The sequence below is a fragment of the Mus caroli genome, chromosome 6, assembly GCF_900094665.2.
Source record: "Mus caroli chromosome 6, CAROLI_EIJ_v1.1, whole genome shotgun sequence".
NCBI classification, from domain to species: Eukaryota; Metazoa; Chordata; class Mammalia; order Rodentia; family Muridae; genus Mus; species Mus caroli.
This window is the reverse complement of record NC_034575.1, coordinates 124750065-124772034: the sequence shown is the minus strand read 5'-3', so window position 1 is coordinate 124772034 and position 21970 is coordinate 124750065. Positions and strand designations below refer to the sequence as shown.

Here is a 21970-nt window from a genome sequence, read left to right as displayed (position 1 = left end):
CACATTAATTTCAAACTTTGGATCAATGTAAACAATTCATAGTAAAGAAAACCTTAGATCTACATCAATCTATAAATTGTGTACCAATGTAAATGTATAACTTTAATTTGCATCAATTACAAAGAATTCTACCAATGTAAGATGTGGCTATTCAGTGTTTTGTCTAAGACTAAATTTGATTACATATCCCTATTTGTCTACTCCTTTCATTTCTATGATACTACTATATCTCACTTTTTCTCTTCTACTCCTCTTTACTTTACCTAAGAAGGAAGGATAGAGAAGAGGAAAGGAAAGGTAGAAATCCCTGAGTTTAAGCTCTCTAGTTTCCTCCTTGTCCAAAGCTACAACATTAGCCAATTATCCCTTAAAATGACAACATATCTACAATTCATAAAATAACCAGAACCATCCACCCCAACCTAAAGGACTGGGACAACAATCTTCTTTTGCTTGCCTCTAGCTGAATTGGGGTAAAGAAATCCCTTCTGGATACCCAAAGGGAAATAGGAAAATTGGTTTTGTCACAGGAAGGCTAGATGGCATCATTTGCCTTCCAGTCTCTCTGTGCTGAGAAAGTTCACAGCTTAGTTGATATCCTGACTGTAACAGTCTGAAAGCCTGGATGGGTGAGCTAGCTGTTCTGGAAATGTCCTGGAAGCAAGTCTTTAGAGGAAACAGCTTCAATGTAGTTAAGATAGAATCAAATAAGGAGCTAGAACAGAAAGCCCCAGAATCTCAGCATCCCAGAGTGTGAGTCTTGTCAGAGCTATCTTTCTCCACTTTTATTTTTCAATACACAAACCTCACAAGCAACACATAACTCTGTAAAGACATTCGAATGGAGCCTGCATGATTCATAGATTGGTTAATAGGTTAGTTTAATCACATAAAATCAAACAACAAGTTTCCATTCATGCCATCTTAAAGGATGATATGTAATAACAAGTAATGAGAATTTTGTGCCCAATATGTGTTATTTGCTGGATATAGACATGTAAGTCTCAGCTGGTTCTAGCACTGTCTCTGTGTACAGAGACATATATACATCACCACATATACATCACATATCTTGTTGATCTTGTTAGTCTCCTTCTTTGTCTGCAGCAAAGATCTTCAGTGGTCTCCCTTTGTCATATCTGATTTTTATCCATTTGGAAGGAGCTTTGCTTTTCCAGTGGAAATATAGGAGTAACCCCTCCCACAGTATAACACATTTCCCATTTTCTATTTTGATGCCAGAATATAATTAAAATTAACAGGCTGGTTTAGTTCAGCAGCTTTTTCCACAATCCAGTTTCTTTACACAGCCATAGTTTTTTGTTCATTAGCATTTAAAACTGTTACGGTTAATAAAGCATTATGAAATCTATCTCTGAGTTTTTTTTTTTATTCCCCCCACCACTTTGCCTGTTAAGCATCCCGTTTAGAGTTCAATTAAATCTCTCCACAATCGTTTGTCCCAATGGTTATGTGATATTCCTGTAACATGTTTTATATTATAATATGTAAAAAACAGTTTCATCTTATTAGTGACATATGCCAGACATTGTCCATTTTAATTTGTATAGGTATTCTCATAATGGCCATAACTTCTAATAAATATGTAATTACAGATTCAGCCTTTTCTAAAGTGAAGGCCATGCCCATTGAAATCGTGAATATGTGCACATATTTCAGTTTTCCAAATTCTGTCAAATGGAAGCCATGCATTGCCAAATATCATTGATTTGGGTACAGTTAGGTGTTGTGTCCGGCCAGCGGCTCACATGTCTGGGTTCTGTTCTGGGAAGGCATCCTGGAACCTAGAAGAGAAGAGGGAGCTAGGTGGACAAGAGAAAGATGAAGCTAAGACAAAAATTCTGATCAAAGCTCAATTTTACTAATTCGTGCACCAAGTTATGAAGGAGGGGAAGGGGCCCGATTCCCACCAAATCATCTTGGAGTAAGGTTGCAGGTGAACACGTGATGGCTCCGGAACAGCTAGGAGGCAGGCAGTGGGAGTGGCAGGATGATAGGGCAGCAAGCTCTGCCCCATGCTCTCTAACACTGAAACCTGAGCAAACAGGTTTCAGGCTGGGGAGGGGAGGTTACATCTCCTCCCTGTTGTTAATATAAAAAAGAAAAGGCTGGACTGAGGCATAAAATGTATCTATGCCCTTAAGTTCTGCCTGAATTCTAGGGCTTAATGAAGAAACCTGTCTCAGTGGGATTTTTTAACTTTTCTTATGGTAAACTGTATCTGGATAAGGCTGTCCTTTCTGTCCTAGTAAACATCTAGCAGATTAGACCTGAGCTGTAGGCTGACTTTATAATGCTAATTAGTACTGAATAGGTAACTTCCTAGTTGAATTTTAAGTAGTCAGTTACAGGACGTTGGAACCCTGGCGAAGGCTGACTGTACAAATTTGAAAGGCACTTTATTATGAATAACACTGAAGAAGAGTACGTGAATATTCCTCCACATTCTTGGATGACAGGCAGGGAACAGGGAGGAGGGGGTGACGACTGGCTCCATAGTACAAGGCTAATTGGCTTTTTAGGGTGGGAGGCTGTGAAGGGCTTGCCCTTCTGACATTATGGTCTCCAACCTCTCTCCCCCATTATTAATTAAGTTAAATAAGGCCACGCTTAACTGAGATGATCAAATGATTTTCTCATCCATAGATGAGTGGGCTTTAACCTTGGCTTGGGGGAAAATTGACCCGATTCCTCCCGTGGGTGCTGTCACAACCCGCACTTGTGGCTCTTGGTATCTTTTGAGGAGGGGAGGCAGAGCCTTAGCAAGATATTTTGGTTGTAACTGGAACTAGATACCAACCTCCATCCAAACTGGGTGTATCTCACAGCGAACCCAGAAATGGTCAAGCTGGACCTTCCCCTGCAGTAAATTTCTGCACACAAGTGGTACCCGTACTGTATTCGTATGATCACGAATCAGTATGCACAGTTCTGAGTACTGTGCAGCTCCTAAAGGAGAATTGTCAACCTCAGATTTAGCAAGGCCTCGACAAGAATTATGTCACTAGTAACACCACAATTTGTGGCTCTTAGGCTGTATTAGGAGCTGGAGGTCACCCTCCTCATCTCTGTTATTTCCACAGCCTGAGGAACTAAGGGGACCTTGCAATAACAGCAAGGGTGGAAAACCAGAGACCAGCTAAGGGACTAAGCCCTTCTATCAGAATAAAAACCAATCTCTTCTAATATTTGAAATTTTTGCCTTTCTAGCCCTGATAGTAAACCTAAATCTCAAATCAGACTTAAAGCCACAATATGTCTTTAGAATGAAAATAACAGCTGCCTATAGCATGCTCTAGGGGGCAGGGATGCATGCCCACTGCAGTCCGGCTGATGGTGTTGATTGACATGCTTGGAAAAAAAACAAGATCTAGAAAATGATAAAATAGCAATGCAAATCTTCATTTGGGGAAGACCAGGTACCTTATTCAGTTGCAAATTAGCAAGGCTCAAGCTCAGTCTCTGGGCTGGTTTTAGAATTAGTAAAAAGGCCAGAGATTCTCTGGAAGTGAGGGATGTGCTCTGAATTAACTTTGCTCGATAATTAAGAATATAGTTATCTACAATAGGAATCTCTAATATTGGACTAAATATTAGACCAGTCTAAGATTGAGTTAGAATGACTGGTTACACTGAAGAAAAAAGAAAAATCATTATGACTCTATTAAATGACTAATCTTACTAAGTCAGAATTTACAGTCTCTGATATACTATTGCCATAAAGTTAGTCTAAACTGGAAAAGTGGTAAGCAAGGATGCATCTAAAACATGAATCTAATTTAGTTTCTTAGTCATTTCAATCAGGGCACTGAGCCAACTTACCTGCCAGCTCGTCAAACGAATTAACCATTATGTTTTTGTAGCGTTCTGTGGAGAGAACTTGTTTTTCCCTTCCCTAATAATGTAGCTGTTTAGGATCAATCTATAAGCCAATAAGTAGATCCTTTTAAAATACTATAAAGCATTTATTAAAATTTTTGACATTCAAATTTTAAAATTTGAAAATAAAGGGATGATTTAAATAGTGTGCATGGGAATACACTAAATAGTATGTACGGGATACAATTTCTCTCATTTTTGTCTTTTAGGAAGTTAAAGTTTTAAAGTTTCACAATATCTAATCTTTTGAATTGATAACTTGTTGACAAAACATTTTAAATACTTGGTTGTAAAGGGGCAGTGACTAATTGCACTTTTAATTATTTCTCTTAAGGAGCAGTTGTAACCAGAAAGCTTGAAAAGTTATTAAGAGTCACATGTGCATAATTTATTTATTTATTAAATAGAAATAAGAGCATTTATTTGTAGCAAATTATTAAGTAAAAGTCCTTAAGAATTAACATTATTATGTGGAAACAAGTAGTAACTGAGGACACTAAAAGGAAAGAATTATACATGCACAATTTTTAAGAATATTAAAATATTATCTTAAACCATAACTGTTATGAATATACAAAGAACAAGGTTATATATTTAATCTACCTTATATGTACGCCTTATATGTACGACCTATAGACTGTCTGAGATATAAATTTAGCCTGGCATTGTTTTAAAATGTCCAGGCAATTTAGAACAATTTAATAAATGTCTAAAAACCGCCTTCTTAAAAGGACAGCATTTTTTCTATGAGTTGTATACACATAAGCAATTGCAAATTTGAGAATTAATAGCATCTGAGGGACGAACAATCTTAAGCAATTGTGAGCTCTGAGATATAGCATTGACTATTAATATACAAATTAAGGTTTGATTGCTTAGTATTATAAAACACCATTTACAGCACACAACTAGATTATTTGTGCTGAAACAGGGGGAAACTGTGTGACTCAAGGCCCTGCCCCACAGCAGCCAGCAGCTAGTTGGGCCCACGTGGGCAAACGATCTGCTGGGAGGATGAGAAAAATGACTTTACAATGTTTTTTCTGGCCAAGGAATTGTCTTGGGTACAGCTAATATTTAATTGTCAATGAATATAATTAATAACAATTATAAAAGCTTTTTTTATTTTTTGTAAAACCTTTTGTAGTAAACTAAAACCCTAAGTAATAAAAGGATATTGTCTCTGAATCTTTTGGGTGAGAGCAAGGATTTAAAGTAAACTTTTCTTGAGAAGCATTAGTTAATAAAACATTTTTCGTTTAGGAACAAATATACATTGAAAGATTAAAACTTTTGGNTTCTTGTATAGAAGCAGAAATGATAAAAATTTCTTACATAATGTAGATCAATATTTAGCCATATTAGAGGCAAAATATTTTAGTTATTACAAACTCACTAGAAGCAAAACCTTTACAATTATTAAGATGCAAAGGAGAGAGAAAAAGAAACAAACCTTCGGATTTAAAATAACTATATAAAAAGTAGGCAAAAACAGATTGTAATACCTTGATAAATTTTACGGTCTGATTGACTCTTTATAAACTATTAATTTGAACTTCATTAAAACAGCATCTGACTAGATCTATAAAGAATTATTAAATTTCTTTTTATAACATTAACTTTGGGAAAGTAAAACCCAATTTTAAAACAATTTATTACTTATAGAATTAATATTAGAAGCATTACTATCATATTACGAAGTTTGGCTGCCAATTAATACCTATGAATACATGCAAGCTTTAATGTTTTAATAAAGAGACATTGTTTTAAATCTTATCTTTAATTTTACTTTCTAGGATAGGAACCACATTATTATTTTAATTAGAAATATCTTTAGAGACCCAGCCTCTTGGCCTGCCTTATGCCACGTGTTGGAAGGACCCTAAACTTGAGTTATCAATTTTAAGACTAACCATCTGGAACCAATGTAGCAATTATTAATCTTAACCAACAACTTATGAGCTGATTGTGAAAACACACAGAGCACATTACCAATAAAAAAGAAACAAATGAAGCAGTTACATTTAGACCAATCAGAAAATATTACTTTTTCTAGCTACAATCATAAAATAAAAAGCACTTTATCATTTGCTAAACACATTAATCACAATTGTAGAGAACCCTCCAGAAAAAAAAACCATTTATCAGCTTTTTTACCCTGAAACTAAGAGGCTGTGGACTCTCCTTTTTTCTTATAACGAACAGTTTTCCAGCAGGGGCTCTCCTGCCATGTGTCTGTTTCCTGGTTGAAGCACGTGGCAGCTCTTGGCTTTGCAGATAAAGTATTTTAGCCATCTTTATTATCCAACATAAAACATAGAACATTCATTCATACAGACTGGACACAAACATACATGAATTGAACACGTGAACAGATTGGTGCACCAGACATTAGACAAGACACAAAAGGGGCAAAGTACTTCTGCTGTAAAGCCCAGAGAGAACAAAGCATGGCACTCCTGAATTTTCTCTCTGCTTTTTGGGACATTTTCCTCCCGCATGATGCAGTTTTTTAACTGCGGCCATCTGCCTGATTATTAATTTCCTTTTAATAAGCCCTTTCTCACACCTAAAAATGTAGCTTCTGAGAGCTACGGCTAATCGCCTGTTACATTCCTAGCTCCTGATATGCCTCACTACTGAACCTAAGTGAATTAGCACTCAGGTTAAACACTGTTTCAGCTTAACCCATCTAAGACCTTCTCTGGTATGAATTTCCTTTAATTATTTTCTTCTTCTATGGAGCTCCAAACCAGCAGTGTTTCTTCCAAATGTCCTCTGTCATTTCTCAGTCCCGCCTGGGCGCCAGATCTGTTGTGTCCAGCCAGCGGCTCACATGTCTGGGTTCTGTTCTGGGAAGGCATCCTGGAACCTGGAAGAGAAGAGGGAGCTAGGCAGATGAGAGAAAGATGAAGCTAAGACAAAAAATTCTGATCAAAACTCAATTATACTAATTCGTGCACTGAGTTATGACGGAGGGGAAGGGGCCCGATTCCTGCCAAATCATTTTGGAGTAAGGTTGCAGGTGATGGCTCCGGAACAGCGAGGAGGCAGGCAGTGGGAGTGGCAGGATGATAGGGCGGCAAGCTCTGCCCTGATGCTCTCTAACACTGAAACCTGAGCAAACAGGTTTCAGGCTGGGGAGGGGAGGTTACAGTTAGGATTATTCCCTGTAGGTAATAGAGTTTGCTTATGTAATGAGGAAGTAGGACATTGCCTAACAATTGCCTTGATTTGTTGCCAAGTGATAGAGAATTCATTTTTTAAACCTTTGCTGTTAACATGGTGTTTTTTGGTTTGTTTGTTTGTTTGTTTGTTTGTTTATGTAATCCCAAAGCCTCTAGTACACTTCCTATCAGTAGCTGGTGAATTTCATTATAATCTTGCACCACAGGGCCTGGTAGACCTGTATGGGATCTTACGTGTGTTACATATAGGGGATGACTCCTATTTCTAATCATTTGCTGTAGCTGAGTACATAGTGAAGTCAACTAACACTCATCCTGAATAAGTTCAGCAGTCTCTATGTGTAAAACAACCTTTTCTGGATATCGAGAGTCAGTGGCTATATTAAAAGAGTCTTGAAAATGTGACAACACCGTGAATATGCATACAATTCAGATTTTTGAACTGACTAACGCACTCCAGTGCATGGTCGGCTAGCCCAATGGGGCAGAGAGAACCAGGGCAGTGTGCGAACTTGATGTTCTTATTTAATATTTCCCACAACACTGAGTAGCTTCTGAAAATCATTAAGAGTCCTTAATTGGTTTCTTCTGATTTGCACCTTTTGTGGCCTATCCTTTTGCAGACTTATTCTATATCCTAGGTAATTAATAGAATCCCCTCTTTGTATTTTTTCAGGGGCTATTTGCAGTCCCCAGCAAGGCAAGGTGTTTTGTTTGTTTGTTTGTTTGTTTAACTTCATCAAACATTCTTTCCAGAGTATTTATATCTGAATCAACCAATAGAATAGCATCCATATAATGATTAATAATGGATTAGGGAAATTGTTTGCAAATCATCTCCAATGGCTGTTGTATAAAATATTGACCCAAAGTAGAGCTATTTAACATTCCTTGTGGCAGAACTTTCCAATGATATGTTTTTAGTGGGCAACTTCTATTGAAGGTAGGTACTAAGAAAGCAAACCTTTCCATATTACATTTCATGTAGAGAAATTATGAAAAAACAATCTTTTAGATCAGTCACTATGACAGGCCACTCTTTAGGAAACAAGGAAGGCAATGGAATTTCAGGCTGCAAGGGACACTTTAGCTGAATAATCTTATTAATTGCTCTGAGATCTGTCAACATCCTCCATTTGCCAGACTTTTTCTTTTTCTTTTCTTTTAAGAAAAATACCAGATAATTCCAAGGACTGGTAGACTTTTCCATATGGTTAGCCTTCAGCTGCTCCTGGACTAGCTGTTCTAACACCTGTAGTTTTTCTTTTATCATAAATCAATCCAAATGGGCTAGTTAGTCAACCACCTTAGTAGTAAGGCTGTTGGTGTCTTCTTTTCCGTAACTCCTTGAGGTAAAGCTAAATTGTCAGCACCTGCTATATTTGGTTTATTGATATCCTGGACAGCCTCTAACTGCCTTCGATCATGTTCTCTAATTTAATTTTTTTTTTTAATTAGAAGCCTGACTGGTTGTGTGGCTAGCCTCTGAAACTGAGAGGATATTTATTTGTGTTTTCCACTGGTGTAACAGATCTCTTCCCCATAAATTTATGGCTATATCAGCCATATATGGCCTTAATTTTCCTATGTGACCTTCAGGTCCTATCCATCTAAGTCATCTGGTGCTTTGCTTTATTTTGAATAAAGTCCCAACTCCTTCAAATTGGATGTCCACTTCTTGAAATGATCAACTTGCAGGCCAAGATTTTGGAGAGATGATGGTGACCTCTGCTCCAGTGTCAACTATTCCTTCAATCTCAAAACTGTTTACTAGTATTCTTAGCTGCCTTTGATTCTATATAAAAGTTTGCCAAAATATTTGGTTTGGCCCCCTTTTAGGTTTTTTGAATTGTCTACAAAGCTTGCCTTTGCCTCATTATCTCTTCTCAGAACATCTGCTTTTGAAGCAGTGGCATTTAATTGTCCTGAGGAAGAGAACTCTTCCTGCTGACACTGGGGCCTACAAGAGGCCTCCCTGGGAGATTTTTGGTAAGGTGTTGCACCATTTGTCTGTTGTTAGTCTACATTCCTTACCCAAATGTCGGCCTTTCTTACATCTCCTGCAGTTATTTCTAAGATGACTCTGTTCACCACAACTAAACCTGTAGTCTCCCTTCCCCCAGCCTGGAACCTGCTTGCTCAAGGGTGGAGTTTCCTGTTCATTCGTTCTGCCACGCCCACTGCTGGACCCTGTCACTTTGCTGCTTGGAGCCACACACGTGTTCACCCTGCTACTGGACCCCAAGTTATTTGGCAAGAAATCGGGTTCCCTCCCCCTTCCTTTATAACTGGATGTCGGTACTAGTAAAATTGGGCTTTGAACAGGATGAAATTGTCTTGGCCTCGTTTCTTCTTCCTCCCCGTCTAGCTTCCTCTTTTTTCAGCTCGGAGCTGCCATCTCAGTTGAACCGTTCACATTGCGGGCTGCTGGCCAGCCCTCAACATAAACCATTTGAAATCTTGGGTCATCGTTAAGTGTCTAGTGGGAGATTCTCCTATTAAGGTCATAGCATATGAGCACAGTCTAACATCAGCTGTACATCTAATCCATTCATTTATTGATTCTGACACTGCCCTCACTGGTCTGATAATGTCCTTGCATTCAGCATTCCAGTTTTCAAAGCCTAAGTCTCAATTATTGCCTCTCTTGTTGATTGATGGGTCTGATACATTCCTTTCCACAGCTGTGCTTAGCTTTTGAAAAAAGTCAAGGATTTCTAATAACCTTTGGTTGGCTTTCTCTAATTTTATCTTCTGTCTCTACCTGAGCATTTTCCTTAATTGAAATTTTAAATTCCTCCCTTAAGGTCTGTTCCCGTGCCTCATATCTGTCTCCTTCTATCCTTCCTCCTGTTCCTTGCATTCCTGTATTCTCTGTTCAAGGTTCTGCTGCCACATTTTAAATTTTTCTTTATATTGTAATTCTGATATTCTGATGTCTATTTCTACTTTGACTGATTAATTTTAAAAGGTTGTTCTCCAAGTCTTGCTTTCAATCCTCATTATGTTCTCTCTGCTAGTCAGTCTGATCTGAGACATTGTATCCTTTGTTCTAGCATCTTTTCCAGCTCCTGTCTCCCACCTTCATTTTCCATCTTTATTTCACTTATTAAATATACTCAATAAAATTCTTGCCAACTGAATCCAAGTGGGTTGCCCTGGTGCTGTTGTATTCTGAGGTTAATTCTGTTTCCTCAAGAGGGGCTTCCCTGACTCTGCATAGATATTCATAAGCAAAATTGGTCTGAAGTTCTCTTTCTTTGTTTTGTCTTTGTGCAGTTTAGGTATTAGCTTAATACCTATGGTTTCATAGAACAAATTAGGTAGTGTTCCTTCTGTCTCTATTTGGTGGAATAATTTGAGAAGTGTTGGAATTAGGTCTTCTTTGAAGGACTGATAGAATTCTTCACTAAAATCACTTGGCCCTGGGTTTTTTTTGGTTGGGAGACTTTAATGACTGCTTCTAATTCCTTAGAGGTTATGTGACTTTTTAGATAATTTATCTGTTCTGAATTAACTTTGGTACCTGGTATCTGTCTATAAAATCATCCAATTCATCTGGATTTTCCAATTTTGTTGAGTATAGGCTTTTATAGTAGAATCTGATGTTTTGTTTTGTTTTAATTTCCTCAGTTTCTGCTGCTATATCTCACTTTTCATTTCTGATTTTGTTAATTTGGATACTTTCTCTGTGCCATTTACTTAAATTAGCTAAGGGCATAACTGTCTTGTTGATTTTCGCTAAAAGCCATCAACTAGTTTTGTTGATTCTTTGTATTGTTCTCTTTGTTTCTAATTGACTGATTACAGTCCAAAGTTCAATTGTTTCTGGCTATCTACTCCTCTTGGGTGTGTTTGCTTCTTTTTGTTCTAGAGCTTTTAGATATGCTGTTAAGCTGTTAGAATAGGATCTAGCAAATTTCTTTATGAAGTCACTTAGTGCTATGAAATTTTCTCTTAGCACTGCTTTCATTGTGTCCCAAAAATTTGGGTATGCTGTGCTTTCATTTTCATTAAATTTTGGAAAGTCTTTCATTTTTTTCTTTATTTCTTCCCTGTCTAAGTTATCATGGAGTACAGAGTTGTTTAGTGTTCATGAGTATGTGGGCTTTCTGTTGTTTTTGTTGTATTGAAGACCAGCCTTAGTCAGTGGTAATCTGATAGAATGCATGGATTTCAATCTTCTTGTATCTGTTGAGGCTTGTTTTGTGTGTGTGCAATTATATGATCAGTTTTGGAGAAGATACCATGAGGTGCTGAGAAGGTATTCTTTTGTTTTAGGGTAAAATGTTCTGTAGATATCTGGTTTAATCCATTATGTTCATAACTTCTGTTAGTTTCATTGTGCTTCTGTTAGTTTCTGTTTCCATGACTTGTCCATTGGTGAGAGTAGAATATTGAAGTGTCCTACTAATATTGTGTGAGGTTTAATGTGTGTTTTGAGCTTTAGTAAAGTTTCTTTTACAAATGTGGGTGCCCTTGCATTTGGGGCATAGATGTTCAGAATTGAGAGCTCATCTTGATGGATATTTCCTTTGATGAGTATGATGTGTACTTCCCATCTCTTTTAATAACTTTTGGTTGAATGTCTATTTTAGTGGATATTAGAATGGCTACTCCAGCTTGTTTCTTGGGACCATTTGCTTGAAAGATTTTTTTTTCCAGCCTTTTACTCTTAAGTAGTATCTGACTGTGTGACTGTGGTGTGTTTCCTGACTGCAGCAAAATGCTGGATTCTGTTTACATATCCAGTCTATTAGTCTATGTCTTTTTATTGGTAAATTGAGCCCACTGATATTGAGAGATATTAAGGACCAATGATTATTGGTTCCTTTTATTTTGGTTGTTAGAGGTGGAATTATGTTTGTGTGGTTCTCTTCTTTTGGGTTTGTTGTCAGATGATTAATTTCTTGCTTTTCTTAGGGTGTAAATTCCCTCCTTGTGTTGGACGTTTCCTTCTATTATCCTCTGTAGGGATGGATTAGTGAAAAAATATTGTTTAAATTTGGGTTTTTTTTTTTTTCATGAACTATTTTGGTTTTTCTGTCAGGAGCCATAATGGAACAATCTAATAACTAGCAGGTGATCATCCTGAAGTGGCCTGCCTCGAATTATTATATAATCTGCGACAGGTGAGCCCTCATTAAGCAAGGCTGTGAGGGACTCATTTTAGGAAAGATTCCTGCTATTAATATGTTTTTCCTGTTATTATTAAACATAAATAACAATTGCTAAGTAGGAACGCACCCGCTTTGAAGCAGAACTCTGCAGATCCATGAAGATGTACTATCTTGTAGTGATGCTATATAGACAAATAGATGATTTAAGTCTTAATGATGATCCTATAAGAATTTCTAAAATTGTATCTATGATTATTAAGCTCTTTTATAATGGGACTGCTACTAGGTCCTTTTCTGATAGTCAAAGCTGCAGTGAGAAGTCTGACAGTCTCCCAAGTGTCACCAGTTAATTGCTCTTAGATGGTAACCAGACTTTCTCCTACTCAGAGCACATTCCAGGATGGTGTAAAACAATTAACCTAAGGTCATTAAAAGGCAACTAACGGCTTATTATAGGTGCTAGGACAGAAGATAAAATATTGACTGGGTTTATCTATACAAAACTTCACTAATAAGTTAGTTATGGTTTAAACCTCCAGTGAACTTGTGGAGCTCAGACAGATGATGGGTGTTTAACCAGATAATTACTCCTAATGGATATGCATGTAAACATTCGCTGTTGTAAACTTATATTTCAATTTATGATTTCATTTTTTTGTGTGAACTGGTGATGAACTTTGTAACATGTGATCATGTATTCTGAAAGATGTATAAGTACTGAGAACAAAGAGAAGCAAGAGAATCATGAATGAAGAACTAAGATCAATGGAGAGTGAAGATCAATAGAGGAGACTTTTTTTGCCTTTCCCCACTTAAACTAGATTCTTTTCCCTTTCCCCACTTAGAGATTTTTCCCTTTTTTCACTTAGGATCTTTCTGCTTTTCCCCTTTACAACCTGGTAATAAATTCTATAATCACTTCTCTAAGTGTCTTCTCTTCCTGTGACTTGGGACCAGCAGGCTGAAAGTTGGAGCTCAGCAGTTCCTGATGAGATAGACAAGGCTATTTTCTTAATCCTTTGTGGCTTGAAGAAGAGGTGCTAGGTGCCAGACACTGCATTTTCTGGCCTCAGGGAATCACAGAAGGCAGGTCAGCTACAACAGCACAGTAATTTAGGCTTAGATAAGTAAACTTTTTATTATACAGCAACCCTAAATATCTCAAAAAAGTCCTACCCTCCACCTAAGCTCTTCCCCTGAAGTTGCCTCAAGAAGAACCAATAAAAAAGAACATCCCACACCAGGGCTGACCCCCTGCATTACTAATGGCCCCGGAACAGGGACTTCTGCTTGAAAGAAAGCAACACCCCTGCTTGAAAGAAAGCATCCCAGCTTAAAAGGAAGCAAACAACACCCCACCACCACCACCACCACCCCACCTCCCACCCCCCACCCCTGCTTAAAATAAAGCAACAACACCCTGCTTGAAAGAAAGCAAACCCCTGCTTGAAAGGAAGCAACACCCCTACTTGAAAGAAAGCAACCCTCCCCCACCCTTTGAAAGGAAGCAACACATCCCCTCTCGCTTGAAAGAAAGCAACACCCCTCTTGAAAGAAAGCAACATCACCCCTCCACTCCCACTTGTAAGGAAGCAATCCCCGGCCTGAAAGAAGGCACTGCTTCCCCACCCTACTCCACCCCTGGCCCGAAAGAAGGTATCTAGTAGGTTATTGATAAATACATAGCTGTCTGTTGCTTATAGTAGGAGTTTTATTGGCTAGTATTAAGCACTGGCCTGCTATCTGGTACTGATCCTGTTAAGTGTAAATAGTTTGTAACTATCCAACAACTACTGCTAGCACCTATGTGAATCAGGATGGGACAAAGTGAATTTTTTATAGATATTATTAAGCATACTCTTAAGAAAAAAGGCATTAAGGTTAACACTATCCAGCTGACTGACTTTCCTCAGTTTGTACAAATGGTCAGTCCTTGGTTTCCAGGAAAGAGAACTTTCGATGTGGATACATGGGAGAAAGTAGGGTTAAGTAGATAATAAAAACTGGCTCTCAGAGACTGGAGGATTTGGCATGCCCCGGGAGGTCTGGCCTGTTGACACTGTTGCTCCCTCCATGGGGCTGCAAACCCCCTCAGCTCCCTTTCCAACTCCTCCATCCCGGACCCATGCTCAGTCCAATGGTTGGCTGCAAGTATTTGGCAGGCGTTTTTTTTAAATGAGCAGGCCAGTCATTCACTATCATCATTACAATCAGTGCTGCTACTGTTACTGCTGCTTCTGCTGATAATAATGCTGAGGTCACACTGGACAGAGGGAAGTCGGTGAGGTGGACGAGGGCAGGGCTAGGCGGCACCTGGAGCCCTGTGCTCAGTGCGGTGAACGGAGACTGGGAGAGAGGAGAGAGTGCAGTTCCCAAAAGACCTGTACATGGGGAAGTTCAGGCTATTTGTCTATACACCTGCAGAATATTTTAGGGTCACGAAGGATGTTATAGTCATGAGTGCCCCCTAGTGGCTGTTTATACACATTGTGCAAGGGGTTTTAACGACCAAGTCACAGAACAAAGACTAGGCACTTTGTACAGATGGTCTGAGACAGCTCCAATTTAGATAGATTGTGTAGCAGATACCCCAAGGGTGACTGAGGATCCAGTTTAGACTCAATGTTTGCCATCCCCCAGCCTTGCGGGAGACTCAAGGCCTGTGATGCAGCGTCTCACGTAATAGCCTGTGGTGGAACTGTGGTGGGTGGGAAAACCCTGGAAAGCCGTCTCCAAATCCAAAGGCTCTCTGAAGCAAAGACCTGGTCTCTGTTCTGGAATAGTCAGGCTTGCCCTGCTAAGACCACAGCTTTTCAGAGTCTCCTGGGGTCCTGGACCTGGGAAAGGTACCTGGTACCTCTTAGGCTATGGCTGGGAAATGGTGACTTGCCCGATCTCAAAGTTGATCTCCTCAAGCTGAGAGTAATGAAGAAGAGGTCTCAGTCCCCTGGGTGGGGACTCAACTTCTCCTGGGATTTCAGCAACATCGGAAAGGTTATTTCTCCTATTAGTAAAATGAACCAGTTCGAGAATGTACTCATTACAGTGACATTTAGTGAAAATTGATGTCCTGTGGAAATCAACCCTGAAGCACAACAACTTCAAAAAAGGGTAAAAGCTAACTGCCAGCCCCCCCCCCATTTTTTTTGGGTGTTTTGTTTTGTTTTTGTTTTTGTTTTTTCGAGACAGGGTTTCTCTGTGTAGCCCTAGCTGTCCTGGAACTCACTCTGTAGACCAGGCTGGCCTCAAACTCAGAAATCCGCCTGCCTCTGCCTCCCAAGTGCTGGGATTAAAGGCGTGCGCCGCCACCACGCCCAACCTGCCAGCCCCTTTCAAACCTGTGAAAATCAAAGTTTCTGGGAAGAAGCAGCGACTTCCACATAAGAGCTTTAGTGGCCGCTGAGGGTTTGAAATGCTATGAGCCATTTTAGAGAGAAAGAAAGAAAGAAAGAAAGAAAGAAAGAAAGAAAGAAAGAAAGAAAGAAAGAAAGAAAGAAAGAAAGAAAGAAGGAAGGAAGGAAGGAAGGAAGGAAGGAAGGAAGGAAGGAAGGAAGGAAGGAAGGAAAGAAAGGAGACATTTATTTTATGCACATTAGTGCTTTTCTTGTATATATGTATGTGCACCTTGTGCATGCCTGGTACTCCTGAAGGTCAAAAGAGAACATCAGATCTCCCTGGAGAGGAGTCATCTCTCCAGCCCTCCATCTTTAGCCCTCACAATAACTGTTGCTCCCCTCTGTCCCTGACCTTTCTCGCCATCGAATAACTCAGAAGACTAGCTCTCCTTGGCATATATTAACAGACAGATGGCTTCCACCCATCCAAAAACAGAGCATCACCAGGTAGCATCTGAGCCTGTACCAAAGGCTCCCACTTTACTGTAACCATGTCTCTCACATCTCCACCAATGTGCTTGAAAAGTGTCTTTGGGTGTGGCTTCCTTTGCTCTATTTTGGGTAATCTAAATCTGTGTTTCTGGACATGGTCACTCATTTTGTCTCCAGAGTAAACGCTTATTCCCTTCGAAGTGAGAGTTGTGCTTCTGCTCACAATGGGGAGTGACTCTGGGAACTGGATAGACAAGCATACTGCCACTGTAGGAGAAGCTGGGCAGAGATGAGGGAGAAGAGAGAGAGTAGATATCAACAGACTGAAATTGCTTTATTGGAATAGAGAGGGGCCCAAACTTTCCATGGCATGAAGGTTGAACACAGGGGATGGGGACATAGGTGTTGGTGTATGTGTGTGTGTCTCTGTGTGTGTGTGTGTGTGTATCTGTGGCTACCAGGAAGATACAGCTGGGTTTGTGGTTTAATCGGAAGCAGAATAAGTTGTTTTCAGTACCCAGGCTCTTACCTAAAATATCCCAACTCTGGTCAGGTGAAAAAGAAAAAGGCAGAGAGCAGACATCATTTGGGGAGGCTGCTGGTGGATCTCAAAGGTAGAGTGGGCATGTTGGGGTTAGATAAAAGCTGCTAGGTTTGGGAACATGAAGAATATAGCAATGCTGTGAGTGGTGAAGTCTTTGTAGGAAGAAGTTGGTGAAACAGCTGAAAAGCAGGGACCAAACAGTAAAGTTAGCACAACTGCAATGATTGGCCATCCGAAAGTGTGATCCCCAGTCCCCAAGCAGCCAGGTGTCCCTCCAGAAAGCACCGTTTGCCTTTTCTCTGTGTTTAACTCATTCTAACAATCATTTACATCACTCTTCCCAGGTCGAGCTGATTCTCCTAAAGCAACACTCCGTCCTCCTTTCTTAGCAGTGATTAAGTTCAGCCCTCTGTGGGTTTGGATGGACTACCACAGGTGGAAATCTATTTTAGTTTGTTGTCAAAGGCCAGCTTTGACACCACAGGATAAATCGAGGCAGACAGCAAGGTGTATCCTCAGCGATTGGGGTTAGTGCTGAGAGGAGCTGACGGATGGGGGTGGGGTCAGTTCAGATAGTGACCAAGGAGGGAAATCAAACACACACACAAACAAACACACACAGTGGTTGAAGCAAAAGCAGGCTCCAGCGATTTTTTTTTCTCTTAACCCTCTTTTGTACCCCTTTTAAAAAGTTTTCTATCTAAAAAGAAAGTTACCTCATAGCCACAAGTTAAGCAATCACCACAAAAACATATTAAAATAGATCAAAATCATTACACAAGGGGAAATTACAACAGGATTGTTGATTATGTATTTCTTTTTTGAAACTTATATCTAGTTAAAATTTTCTCATCTATCTTTATTTCCACAAGCTCACTGTAACCCCAAAGCAGCAATTCTTTTGTCATTGATTAACAAAGTCTGAGCAGGTCAAGTCTAGAGTAGCAAGGTTGTCCCTGTGCTATTGATTGATGTTGGTCGTAGGTGCAGCCATAGACAGAGAAGCTCAACAAGATGCTAAGCCTTCATTTTCTGAAGGAGCAGAAGGGCTCAACCTTCCCAGGAAAGACTGACACCCAGCTAGCTCACATCAGTTACCTTACTTAAACACTATACAAGGTTAACTGGGTCTGGGAAAGGTTCCAGCTACCAAAGTTATCTTGCCCTTTGCTCCTCAGGATAGCAGACAACCCACACAAATCTCAGTCCCTTTTTAACATGGCTAGCCATAATCAAAAGGAAGAACTCCAGGTTTGCCAGGAGTCGTAGGACCAAGATTAGAGCAGCTGCAAGCTCTCACATAGCACCCAGTGCAGACTCTCCAGAGAGAAAACATTTCTTCACGGCTTAAACAGGCCCAAAACAATTTCTCAGCCTCTACTGATTGACCCAAACATAACAAAAAACTTTGCTGAAATAGTTCACGCAAAGCCAGACACAAAGGCTTTACTACTCGTCTCACTGAATTAATTTTCATAATATATACTGTCTCCTGAAGGAAACCAAGGCATTCCCTTGTGAATACCTCATTTGTGGCCAGCATAAGTATTTTGCAAGGAAGGTGGGAAGCATCCTCCCAACATCTGTAGAGGTACTCACCAGAAGAAAATTCAAGGTATGCCTAAGAGATGCAATTATATCTCAGCTATGCATTCAAAATAAAAATATATAGCTTGGTCCCTACCCACGAATGTAACTCTAGAGCCTCATAAAAGATGTTTGTGGGCGGGAAGAAAAAAAAATGTGTACGCCAAGCTGGCCTCAAACTCAGATCCTTCTGCCTCTGCCTCTTCAGCATATCCTACAGGCCTGTGCCACCAGAGCCGGAAAAAAAAAACCCTTTTTTGCTAATTTTCTAATTGAAGCTTTCTCTTTATGACCTAGGTTGCCTAGATATTCCATGGTTGTTTTCAAGAAATTCAAGCAAAGAACTGAAGGCCCCCTGCTGGCCTCTCCTAGAAACACAGGTCAACAATGCCAGGCAGCTTCCGGGCCAACAACACTCTAGTCTGCTCTGTGGTGCATCTCTGCTATGCTGGCTATTTAGTCCTCTGACCTTAACATTCACAGCACATGATCAGTACGGGGAAAGGCTGCACATGGAGGGGACTTCCCTCAGAGGTGACTAACAGGTCTCAAAAATAAGTTCTCCAACAACCTGCTCAGCCCACGAACCTGGGAGGCTTGCCACTGAGTCCAGGACTCCAGGAGACACTGAGTCAGGGCGGGAAGAAAACTCAACAGGGAGACTAGACAGGCTTGGACACCGCTGGTTCTTGCCCATTGGTCCTCCCATCAGCCTCCTTCAGATGTAGACATCTCCATCACGGAGTCTGTAGCTCAGAAGAACTATCCCTGTCCCGGCTATAGACGTCCTTGCCAGGGACGCTGCAAGATGTTTAAGAATGTTACAATTTTCTGTTCTTTAAGCTAAAGGATAAAGACCGTGGACAAAACCGGATTCTCATACTGTTTCATCAATACAAGGTTGTTGTCTTCATGTCTTTTCCTGTTGCTGTGATAGAATACCTTCTTGCATAAAGGCGATTTAAGGAGAGAAGAGTTTATTTTAGCTCACAGTTCAAACTACAGCCAGCCTGTCAATGCGGAGAAGTCGAAGCAGCAGAAGTTGGAGCAGCTGGTCACGTGGAATCCACCACGAGGAAGAAGGATGAGTGGCTCGTGTCCAGTTCGCTGTCTCCATTTATACACTCGAGAGTCCATAAGGAATGGTCCAGCCCACAGTTAAGATGGCTCCTTCCACATTTTCAGAAACTCAGGTTACTCTAAAGGACGACCCCTCACAAGTGTGCCCAGAGGCATGTACCATGGGTGGCTCTATAAAGTGTGTCAAGTTACTAATTAACACTAATCATCACAGTTTTGTTCCTTAAAAGATTCATAAGAATTATAGTGAGCAAACATTCTGAAATATTAACACTGTGTTGTTCTGGGTTCTGAAATGCTTTGTGCAAGTATTAAAATATTAATTAATGCTATTTAAAAACAGATTTTGATGTTAGCTTGTTGCTGGTTTTTCCTCTGCACTGTGTTAATCAGACTTCATCTCTGATTATCTGGAAGAAGTTTAAAGCAGAAAGTATTTCTCTGTGCTCCATTTCAGAAGTTTTAGTCCTGGTATATTATTTCTAGGTCCACAGAGATGCAGAATTCATTATCAGGGAACATGTGAGAGAGCAGAGCTGCCCTTGTGACAGGGGGAATTGAGAGACACAGAGGAATCACAAGTAAAGTAGACATACCTCCAGTATCTTCCAGCAGGTAGGCTTCATCTCAGAACGTTGCCCTCCCCTCACTATTGTGAGGCTGTACATCATGAAGCCATGTGTGGATCAATCTATTGGCAGAGACTGAGCCCTCTTGATCCAATCACCTCTCTCACTCTCACAGCATCCATCCTGTGTAGACCAAGTGTCCCACACTCAGCCTCTGCAGGGCCCTTGACATCTGAACATAACAGAGGCGACAGAGGAATATTGCCACATGCCCATGAATCCAGGCATGGCATGTGACTACTGAAGTCAACTCAACTAGTAAGAGTACCTTACTGCTGGGTGTTTTAAGAAACAGGGTGTAAAAAAAAAAAAAAAGAAACAGGGTGTAATTTCCCTTATTCTCTTCATGACAGCAGACAACATGGCCAAAGCTACCATGTGCCTGTGGATCGTGGAATGAAATAGAGGCAAAACAAATTCTCCTAGCAACCTCAGTGGGCACACTGTGAATTCCTGTATATTTGAAAGGAAGTCTCCAGTTCTCTCCCACCAATCTGTCTGTCTGTCTGTCTGTCTGTGTATAAGCATGCATGCTTTCTGTGTCAGTCTCAGAACCTCAGTTCTTATGCAAGCACTCTAGCCCCCTGAGAAACAACTTGAGATCCTCCATCTCCACATTTCCCATCTCTGTCTGAAATGACTCCAGCCCTGCCATGTTCCTTGATTGAAGACTTGAAGAAACTAGGGTGAGAGTAGCCAGCTCAGCTACCCCACACTTCTGACCTGCAGGCTCTTGTATAAAATAATAGTTGTTAATAAATCACTAAATCTTTGAGTAATTTCTTTAACTGAAAAAAAAAAAAAGGCCAAACAGAACTATCAAGAATGAACTATATAACAGAGGAAAGTGTGGAATGTGTTTGGGAATGAGTATTTCAGCATGAATTATGGGATTAAACTCAGGCAGACTGGCTTGCAAAGCCAACATCTTGGGTAGCTAAGTCACCTCCTAACCCTCTTTTTTATTTGTGCTGAATTCAGTATTTTGTTCAGGATTAAGTTTTTCCCCACTTAGTGTATGTGTGTGTTTGTGTGTGTGTGTGTGTGTGTGTGTGTGTGTGTGTATGTGTATGTGTATACATATATAAATATGTGTGTATTTACATATATATTAATACCTGTGTATATATTTAAATGACCCGTCCAGCAGGTCCAGTTATTCGAGGGTCTCAAGGGGACCTTTTCCTAAGAACCAAATGGGGAGAAGAGAGAGACAAGGGCCTTGCGCGAAAAACGACACGGAAACCATTCTGAGTTGCATCAAGGCCCCCATGTATTAGCCAGGCCCAAGGTTTAAATGCACAAGCAAGAGGGGAAGTGCCTTTCAGCAGGAAGGATGAGGCAATAGAATTGCACAAGCAAAAGGGGAAGTATAGGTACTTATCAGCGGGAGGGGTGGGGCAATAGAATTGCACATTCTTTAGGCAGTTACACGGGGAAGCAGGAACTTGGCGGTATCAGGGGGTATCAGGGTGTGGTCAGGACATCTGCGATGACTTAGGGCTGGAACATTCTGTGGTTGTTCTCGGAATTGGTGTGTCGGTGGCCCGCTTTTGACCCCATTTTCTTCTGGGGGGGGGGGAGAGGCCCAATTCAGAGATCAGGACAATTGTGTTGTCTTAATGGCTCCCAACATTTAAATATGTATGTATATATCCTGAATGATGTGCTGCAGTTCCCATGCCATTTTGATGAATGAATTTTCAGTGGAGGGGTGGGAATGATGGAGGAACTAAGTTGTGCATAGGCTATGGAGTGAGGCTGAACCATTTTGATGTCCTAGGCCCGCGCATGGCCTGTAATGTCACTGAAAGACTCCAAAACTCCCAAAGGGAGGCACTTACTCAAGCCTCGGGTCAGCCGCGCACCCAAGAAGACACTGAGACCGGTACTTAAGATGCAAGATTTAATACAGCAACGACAAGAAAGCAAACAAAACAAACAAAAAGCACATATACCAGATATCTGGGGCCGGACCTCATGCAGCCTGCAAGGTGCAGAGGAGATCCGGCCCCTAGCCCAAATTTTCACAAGCTTTTATAAGAGGAGGGCAAGGGGGGAGCAGGGCAGGGAAAATACAGTTTTTACGTCACTA

At 40.4% G+C, this 21970-nt stretch overlaps 1 protein-coding gene across 3 annotated transcripts in view; it reads left to right on the top strand.

Moving 5' to 3' along the window:
- The window catches only part of LOC110296651, a 29929-nt gene extending 10341 nt beyond the window's left edge, over positions 1 to 19588 (top strand). For 2 of the 3 annotated variants that reach the window (XM_021165373.2, XM_029478574.1), the window contains one exon: positions 18464 to 19524. In XM_021165373.2, the coding sequence (XP_021021032.1) occupies positions 18464 to 18587 (124 nt within the window). In that variant the 3' untranslated portion in view covers positions 18588 to 19524. Of the gene's footprint in view, positions 1 to 18463 lie in introns of all 3 variants that reach the window. The other variant, XM_029478573.1, reaches the window with a different exon arrangement.
- The last annotated feature ends 2382 nt before the right edge of the window (positions 19589 to 21970 follow it).